The 9105-nt window shown below is 51.6% G+C and overlaps 1 protein-coding gene across 1 annotated transcript; it reads right to left on the bottom strand.

The window, feature by feature from the left end:
* Positions 1-1112: 1112 nt before the first annotated feature.
* On the bottom strand, positions 1113-8857 carry LOC142360486 (C-type lectin domain family 4 member D-like). The gene is made up of 6 exons (XM_075413189.1): positions 8628-8857; positions 7983-8078; positions 3344-3436; positions 2562-2713; positions 2221-2342; positions 1113-1663 (listed from the first exon to the last, which is right to left on the bottom strand). The coding sequence occupies exons 1-6, from the start codon at positions 8665-8667 to the stop codon at positions 1522-1524; spliced, it is 645 nt and encodes a 214-aa protein (XP_075269304.1). The 5' UTR covers positions 8668-8857; the 3' UTR covers positions 1113-1521.
* Positions 8858-9105: the final 248 nt, after the last annotated feature.

Below are 9105 nucleotides of genomic sequence, written 5' to 3'. Positions count from 1 at the left end.
GTAATCACTGGTACCGAGTGGGAGCTGCCTATAGGGTCCTGTTACAATCAACCAGCTAAGTTTATTCTATGGACAAAAGATACGGGCAGCACACCACAGGCTGAAGGCCACACTGTACACACATCAGAAAGCAGCGCAGCACAGACCTGCACCTACCTCACTGGTCTTTTGGTCAGGATCACTATGGTCAGCAACAGGGTTTACTATGAGCATGGGACCCTCTATGAGGATCAACAGCTGCTTGGAAGACATGCTTGGAAGAGATGACATCCAACTGACTAAGTGGGGCAAAAGTATGCAAGCTGGCCAAGCTGTTAAGAAGAGGGTGGTGATCAGTGGGCCCAAAGGGTGGTGATCAGTGGCATAAAATCTAGTTGGAAGCCATTAACCAGCAATGTGCCTCAGGGGGTCTAGACTGGATTCAGTCCTGTTTAACAACTTCATTAATGACCTGGATAATGGGGCAGAATGTACCCTCATCAAATTTGCTGATGACACAAAACTGGGAGGAGTGACTCCTCCTCTTTCATCCAGAGGGTCATGCTGCCATCCAGAGGGACCTCAACAGGCTGGAGAAATGCACTGACAGGAACCTCGTGAAGTTCAGCAAGGGGAAGAGCAAAGCCCTCTACCTGGACAGGAACAACCACATGTAACAGTATATGCTGAGGGCCACCTGGCTGGCAAGCAGCTTGGCAGAAAATGACTTGGGGTCCTAGTGGACATCAAACTGAACACGAGTCAACAATGTGGCCTTGCTGCTAAGAAGGCTAATAGTGTCCTGGGCTGCATTAGGAGAAGTGTTGCCAGCAGGTCAGGGGAGCTGATCCGTCCCATCTGATCAGCACTGGTGAAGCCACACCTGGAGTGCTGCGCCCAGTTCTGGGCTGCCCAGTACAGGAGAGACATGGACATAGTGGAGAGAGTCCAAGAAAGGGCCACAAAGATGATGACGGGACTGGAGCATCTGTCCTACAAGGACAGGCTGAGAGAGCAGGGATTGTTCATCCTGGAGAAAAGAAGGCTTGAGGGGATCTTCTCGATGCATGTAAATACCTACAGGGAGGGTGCAAGAAAGATGGAGCCAAGCTCTTATCAGTGGTGCTCAGTGACAAGATTAGAGACAAGAGGCACAAACTGAAACACAGAGGGTTCCCTCTGAACATCAGGAAACACCTTTTTACTGTGAGGGTGATGAAGCAATGGAACAGATTGCCCAGAGAGTTTGTGGAGTCTCCATCCTTGGAGATACATAAAAAACATCTGAACATGATCCTGGGCAACTGGCTCCAGGTGGCCCTGTTTGAGCAGGGGGTTGGACTAGATGACCTCCAGAGATCACTTCCAATCTCAACCATTCTGTGATTATGTGATTCTCTGAAGAACTTGTAAACCAGGAATTACAGAGGAAGGAGAGGATGACCAGCAATCGTGTTAGATTAGGATGTGGTTTTTCAAGCAAAAGCTCCTTCCCAGCTCACTGCTTATCTCTCGGTTTTACTCAGGATGAAGGTCACTCCGTCACACAGTTACTGCTGTAGCTTCACAAATTCGATAATGCTCCTTGCATGGGACATCATTCCAGTTGTACATTGTTGAAACCATGTGGATTACAACACACATCTCATCAGTCAAATTAGATGGTTCACCTCTTCGCCAGAACCTGAGATAGAGACAGACATGTTACTCCCCACCGTACCCCGTAGAGCACTACTGGAATGGGCCATGGCAGGATGCACAGCTTGGAGGGGAGAGAAAAAAATTCCAGGTGCCGGCTCACAGACAGAAGCAGTACCCTTCCTCCCACTCTGCTAACCCACTGGCACCAGTCCTGGTCATCTCTCCCTGTGCCCCACCTCTTCCACATCAGCGTCTCAGCACTGGCCATGGCCGTGCGTATACACACAGAGGTGAACGGTGGGGGCCGTACGGAGGGCAGGCAAGGCTGCTCATCTCTAAAGGGTTCTTCCTGCTGGCGAGATGCAGCTGCTTCTGTGCCTACAGCATCAATAGCCACGTCACAGGTAGTAAACTAACAACCACTAACCAGCACAGAAGGGGCTGTGCAAACCTGGTGTCCTCCACAGCCCTCTCCTGCTCCACCACTGTCCTCTCACAGGCCGTCGTCTCACCTCCCTCCCACGCATTAACAGACACCCTCCCATACTCTCGTCAACTACCGGGAGCCGCACCAAATACTCTCCATCTGGAGATACTCACGCTGCCGTCTCATTAAATGGAGTCCCGTCCACCCACTGCCACTGGCCCACCTCCTGTGCACGCAGACCGATGTAGTAATTCGCTCCTGCTCGAGGCTGTGGTAACTGGCGAGTGAGGAAAGTCTGGAAACAAGGGAGAGTGCAGCGTCCATGAGGTGCAGGACTGAGGGGAGGGAGGTGGCGGGGGTCCCCATGGGATGGGGCTGGGGGCAGAGGGGAGCCGCACTGAAGGGCTGCAGAAAGGGCATCCCCACTCCCCAGCGGGAGCTGGGGGGTCTGAGTCCCCTCCAGGGCCTGGCACTGTGTCGCTGGCTGCTGTGCCCCCCTCAGCCCTGCACCTACCTGCTCTGCTTCACTGGTGATCACTGCCAGGTGGGAGCCCATCCCAGTGCAGTTCTGCTCACTCTCAGCCAGGGGCATCAAGTCAGCCGACAGGTAGTAGCAGCTCTTTTGAAAGCGTTTCCAGCCCTTCGGGCAGCACGTCCAGCCTTGCCCTGCGCGGGGAGAGACCACAGGGTGAATGCTAATAAAGAGAGAGACGGTGACTGCAAGGATCCCTGTTCTCCAGCAACAACGCCCATGGTCTCCTTCCATCGCTTTGCCTGCCAGAAAGGGCTTCAATAAACAAGAATGGTACAGAACTTTATTCCCACTGCTTTGGGGCATGGCCAGCACACTTTGTGTACACAAACGCATGGTCATCCTTGTCACATGATCTCAGGTCTTGACAAAGATGAAGGTCTTGCGGTGATCTGGTTCGAATTCTCCTGGTAGAGCCTCCTCTAGGCCTTTCGCCCCAGGGAACAGGGAACACTGCTCCTTTCCTTGACTAGAGCTGCACTTCTGTTATTGCTCCACTGCTAACCTGCCCTGTGCCGCTGTACAATATGTCCCTTGCGTTTTGTCAGCAGTCACAGCCACCCTGCCCACCAGGACACCATGAACACAGCCTTCTCCTCCCACCAGGCTGTTAGCGGGGAACCTGCCTTCTCCTCACCTCTCCCTTCCTGAGGCTGCCTCGCCTCTCTGGAGTCTGCTCCGGGTGCTGCTTGCTGTCAGAGCAGCCCCCAGCCCTCACTGTCCCCGTCCCAAAGACCACCTGCACCCCTGCCAGCACTACTGACCTTTGCCTTGCGGCACCGCCGAGACACACAGCCACTCCGTGAACTTCTGCTGCAGGGCTGCGGGCTGCTCTCCGCCACGGGAGAGGGGAGCGACTGGAGAGAGAGGAAAGGCGGCCGTGTTACCCCTTCCTCCCGGCTCCTCACACACCATCTCTGGCTTTCACTCCTGTTTCCCCATTACCCCATCGAGCACCGGCCCAGCATCACCTCTCCCTGGGCTGTCTCTTTCCATCTCACAAGCGGTAACTGCCATCCCCTCAGCAAAGGGAGCAGGCATTTCTGCTGCCAGCATCCAGCAGCCGCCCACGGGGACTCCTCTGCCCACTGGCTGACAAGACCTAGCCGGGATGACCTGGCCCACAAAGCCAGAGCAGCCTGTGACCCACCTGAGCAGTGCCTGGTGGCCACAGCCACCCAGGGGTTTGTCAGCGGGGTCTGTCCCTGCACCGAGCACCTCATGTCTGGCCCCCTCAGCTGCTGTGAAGCTGAAGGTGTGGGCTTAGGGCATCCCTGGTCCGAGTGTTATACGAAGGAATTAAAAGGGGAGTCAAAACAAATGTGAATCAATCACTGAAATTAGCCAGACTATTGCTGGTTTAGGTCTTTTTGTAAAGTCCTACCCTTATTACAGTTACAAGTCTTGTGATCTTGTGAGTTTAAAATGAACTATAGAAACTAAGAAACAGGATTTTGAACAGCGTGTTATTGTTTCATTAGCAGGATGTACCTGTCCAAAGTAGAACCAGAGGGTGATGAATCGTAAGAATAGCTAACGGGCTAGGAAATGCTGCTGAGACTTTCCAAAAGAAATGGTAACTGGGGAAAGATAATTCCATCGGGAGACATCGTGGCCACCGACTCACAGACCACCTACCCAGTTATATCCCAAAGATGAAGCAGCTGGGCATGCATACTAATTCACATGCTGGACAAAGAGACTTTAACCAATTGTTTAACTGAGTAGCATTGCGTATGCATTAGAAAGATGACAATGGTAATCTTAAGTGTGTGAATGACTGTTGAGTTGTGAACAAGGTGTGCTGTCTTGGGGCAGACACCCATATCTGCGCAAATATGCAATAAAATACCTCCCTCTGTGTGTATATTGCCCTATTGCACACTGGGTAGACAAACCCTGATTTTTGGGACAAGACAAGGCCCTGACAAAACTGGCCCGAACACGTGGTATGGCCACCTTGCCAGGCAGAAAGAGACAATCTTCCATGTCAGAGAGCAGAAGGATCGCTGGGAGGATGGACATCACACCCGACTGATGCCACCCGACCACAGGGATTTACCGTGTAGATACCTATAGCCAAGCTGCCTGTCTAAATCTCTTTACGATCGGTGAAATAAAAGCAGCACGTCAGTGGCACAGTTTCTCTCTTCTGAAGACAGACATCAACAGAGTCTGGACAAGTAGCGCATTGGATGGGTCTATTTCTTCAGCAGCAAAGACAGTCCAGGTGAAGGTAACCACAAACAGCTGGAGCTGCTGAAACCAGGGTGGGAGGTAAACTCCTAGCTAAACTTACCAGCCACTTCATGGGCAATAGCACAGTGTCGGTGAGAGGTGTCAGCAGGCCACATCCACAGCCCAAAGGACTGCAGAGCTGTCTCTAACTCCAGCACTCCAGGATATTGACTGGAAGCTGGTCAGGATGAGCTGAGTATCTGTTTTTATCAACTGTTTCATTCAGAAATATTGCTACCAGTGAGGAGGACAGAGTAATCACAGTGGCCTCTGTGAGGAGTGAATTCCTACAACGGATGAAGGCTCAGAGGAGATGGGCGAGGGCGACGCGTGGCTAGCCACACCTGTCGCAAAGAGAAGCGACCTCATCTCAACACACGGGCGACCGGACGGTGGCCTTTGCTCCAGTTCAGCTGAGTGAATCAACCAGTTGTATCAGCTGAGTGAAGCGGCCAGCTCATCCCTCCACAGACCAAAAAGCGGGCAACGTCTTCCTAAGTTAGGCAGACCAGCACGGGGCGAGTGTATAAGTAGCTCAGCCCAAAGTAATGTAAAAAACTGAATGACTAAAAAAAACCTGTCTGAAGAAAGCAATGGCCCTGAGGTGGCGTTCACCCACTTATTCCTGCTGGGTCCCCTGGGACACCCAGTGTCTTGATGCTGAGCGTATTGCAGAGACTGGTGATGAGAATGGCATCAGTATTGGGATTCACCTGTCTGATGGAATTGCTGCCGTCAACCTCATCTTCTGACAGGCAGTAGCAGCTTTTCTGATAGCATTTCCAGCCATTCGGGCAGCACGTCCAGCATCGCCCTGTACGGGGAGCGACCGCAGAGATGAATGATAACAAAGAGCGAGATGATGACTGCAAGGATCCCTGTTGTCCAGCGACAATGCCCGACTGTTCTCCCCAGTTCAGTGTGCAGGGTAGTGACCTCCCTTATAGTTTGGCTCATGCCCCAACAAGGACAGAAAGTAAGATGCTACCGGAGATCCTGCTAGTAATTCCTGTGCACTGTTTCAGGGGCTGCTGACTTGTTCTAGTCATGCATCTTGATGCCCACCATTAAACAAGCCCCAAATTCTTCTCCTGGAGTAGTCTCTACCCTGCTGCCAGAACAAGACTCTGGTTGTTCAGCTGGCCTCACTCACGAGGATTGTTTCCTCACCAGCAACTCGAAAAACTCCTTTTTCATACCTTCTTGCTAACACCCTTGCTCCTCTTCCCCTGTGATGTTCATACCTATGCTGCCCTGATAGGACTCCACAACTCCACCTCTATCTTCTCCTTAGTCGCTTCATAAAGGCTCTGGTTTTTCTCACCTCTCCTCAGGAGTCCCACCCAGCCCTGTCCTTCTGCTTGACCTTTAGCCAGACGTTGCAGGGCCGTTTGTCCCAGCCCCAGACTCTCCTGTCTACTCATTTCCGGGCACTGACCATTGCCTTCAGCCATGCTCAGAACCACGATGGAAGAGGACAACTGCAAAGGGAGAGGAAGCATTAGAAAGATCGTTTAGGTTGGAAGGGATCTCTTGAGGTCTTCTTGTCCAACCCCTTGCTGAAGCAGGGCCATCTAGAGTCAGTTGTCCGGGATCATGTCCAGACAGCTTTTGAATAGTGCTGAGGATGCAGACTCCACAACTTCTCTGGGCAACCTATACAAGTGCTTGGTCACCGTCACAGGAAAAAGTGTTTCCTGATGTTCAGAGGGAGCTCTGTGTTTCAGTTTGTGCCCATTGCCTCTGGTTCTCACCACTGGGCAGCACTAAAAGGAGCCTGGCTCCGTCATCCTTGCGCTGTCCCTTTAGTTATTTACACACATTGATAAGATCCCCCTGAGCATTCCCCACGCTAAATAGTCCCAGTTCTCTCACCCTCTCCTCATGGGACAGATGCTCCAGTGCCTTTGCCATCTTTGTGGCACTTTGTCAGACTTTCTCTGCTCCCTTCTGCCTGCCAATGAAGTCCTGACGGGTTATGGCTGTTGTAGAGTTAGCCATGTGGCCATCTGGCCAATGTACAGGATTTTGAGCGTGTGGAGATTTGAGCCACACAGCACAGCAAGGAGGAGTGATGAGGCACTGCTACATGAAGCCAGCGTGAACAGTACAAACAAGTGCTCTGGGGCCTGCCAGTAGGATGAAGCTTTAAAACATTGCCACGTAGGAGCTCAGGATAGGACTCATTTTGGGGATGTCTTGTGCATTCAGCAATGCTGTACAGCATCAGCAAAGTGTAGGCAATGTTTTTATCGAGAGGAACACTCTGCATTGAAAATGGGCTAAAGCAAAATTGCAAAGTTTATGTGGCCCAGAAATCACATTTGCACTAATAGGGACCATCTCGATTTGGACTTTCATCCTCAGTCTTTCTGCCACCATGAGGAGGACAGGAAACTTATACTTTCCTAAATGACAGCTTAGCTTTCTGCTTACAAGTGCCAGTCACAGAAAAATCCCAAGCAGGAGTCTCGTGGAAATACTGTAAGCAGCCAGACAACTCACACCCCAAGCATAACTACCCACATGTGAAAAGGCAACAGCGTGTCTCTTAACAGCTTATGCAAGTCAGGGCAAGGGTGACTTGGACAGTCTAGGGAGCTACAGGGACCACGCTGTTGCCCTGGCCAGTTCTGAGTCAGCTGGAACCAGATGAGGTCAGTAGGTACTCCGACTTCTGAGGCCACACAAAGCAGTAGTGGAGCAGTTGTGCAGCAAAGGTTCTTCCTCACCTAGACACTAGGGCCAAGGGCCCCCCCGGAAGGCGAATCTTAAGAAGACTCTTTCCCATGTCACACCAGGGATGTTGTGGGGTAGGGTTTCTTCCTATCCTAGTAGCAACCAGCTTACACCCTCATGCACAAGGGTGTATTACTACTCCTTAAGTTCCTCAGTCCAGCAACTATCACACAGCAATATCATCAGACTGTGAGGATCTCTGCAGTGGAGAGGCACATTGGCCACATGCAGCTGCCACCACGCTGACCAGTAGAGTTTGTACAGCTGTGAACTTTTTACACTGGAAGGAGAATCAGCTGTCACATGGTCAAGACAGTTTCCAAAACGGTAACTGAAACATCTCTAATCACGTCTTCCTCTCGCACGACTCCCCTCTCCCCCACTTCTTTCCACCTCTGAGCAAAATAAGTAAGTTCAAGAACCCACCGAGACAGACGGATAGAAGAATTGCTTTGAGGACAGTGGCAGAAACGAGCAGGACCCAAGGGCTAAGCAGTGCGCACCTTCTCTTCTCTGCTGGGGCTGAAAAACAAAAGGCAAGAGCAGGAGTCACACACCACCCAGCGACAAGGACAGGATTGATAAGGAGACTCAGCAGCCCTCACTAGACAGCTGGCCTCCTGCAACACAGTGTCCTGACAGGAAGGTGTGGAGTCTCACAGACACTTTTGTGGTATGCGAGCACTGAAGTAGGCAGTAAGCCATAGTGTCTCTGCTTTGCTGGAGCTCCTCTCCTTTCCCCTTACTCCAGAGCACTTCTCAAACCCTTTACATCTTGGCTCCCTTCTCTCCCCTCTCTGGCCATTGCTCCCCTCTCTCATTCTCTTCTTTCCCACACTAGGCACAGTCCATGTTGGCTGCAGAGGGAAGGTCCCTTGCACTCATGATAACCACCAGCACTAGTTCCAACTAGTTGGGATGTGGGACTTGGACGCTGCTCACCTTAGCATTGCTAAGAAGCTCTAGAGAGCGGACGCCTGTCCAGTCTCCCACCACCAGTTCCCAGAGCCTCATCCTTGCTTGTTCCCACCCTGCCTAGGCACCAGAGTAGAGACAATCCCCCACCATCACCTGCAGTCCCTTGGCTGGGGCTCTCTCCGGGGATCATCATCTCTGATGAACAGTTGCTTTTCTCTCTGCAGAGTCCCAGGAATTCGGGGTGTTAATCAGTACACAGCTCTTTTATTGCAGAGAGAACTACACACAGCGGGTCATCCCTCAGTACGGAAGTTCAATGGCTTCTGACGCAATGTGAAGAGGCTTAGACAACAAGAAGAATAAGCACCCTCTAGAGCAGTGACACAAATCATCACTTTCTGTGCCATTTCTCAGGTGTTGGTCATTGTAAAGCAAGCACCGAAAGCCTTTAACTTCATGCAGCAGCATTCTTGTAGAAAGAGAGAGACTGGACAGGGGAACTCTGCACCAGCCCTATCATGTGCTGCTCATTCACACTCAGTTAGTTTTACCATCTGTAGTCTTAACCTTGCATCTGTTGGTTTGCTTCCCGGAAAAGGAGGGATTAATAAAGGAAGAGCCCCATTCTTCA

Source organism: Opisthocomus hoazin, chromosome 1 (assembly GCF_030867145.1).
Source record: "Opisthocomus hoazin isolate bOpiHoa1 chromosome 1, bOpiHoa1.hap1, whole genome shotgun sequence".
Taxonomy (NCBI): Eukaryota; Metazoa; Chordata; class Aves; order Opisthocomiformes; family Opisthocomidae; genus Opisthocomus; species Opisthocomus hoazin.
This window is presented reverse-complemented; position numbering and strand designations above follow the sequence as displayed.

What these genes read in the sequence shown, in the direction of transcription:
- LOC142360486 (XM_075413189.1), bottom strand. Translation starts at nt 8,667, where the DNA reads ATGATGATCCCCGGAGAGAGCCCCAGCCAAGGGACTGCAG. An exon ending in TCTTCTATCCGTCTGTCTCG is followed by an intron (nt 3,437 to 7,982) that starts GTGGGTTCTTGA and finishes CTCTCTCTCCAG; the next exon opens with TCGCTCCCCTCTCCCGTGGC. An exon ending in GGCGGTGCCGCAAGGCAAAG is followed by an intron (nt 2,714 to 3,343) that starts GTCAGTAGTGCT and finishes CTCCCCGCGCAG; the next exon opens with GGCAAGGCTGGACGTGCTGC.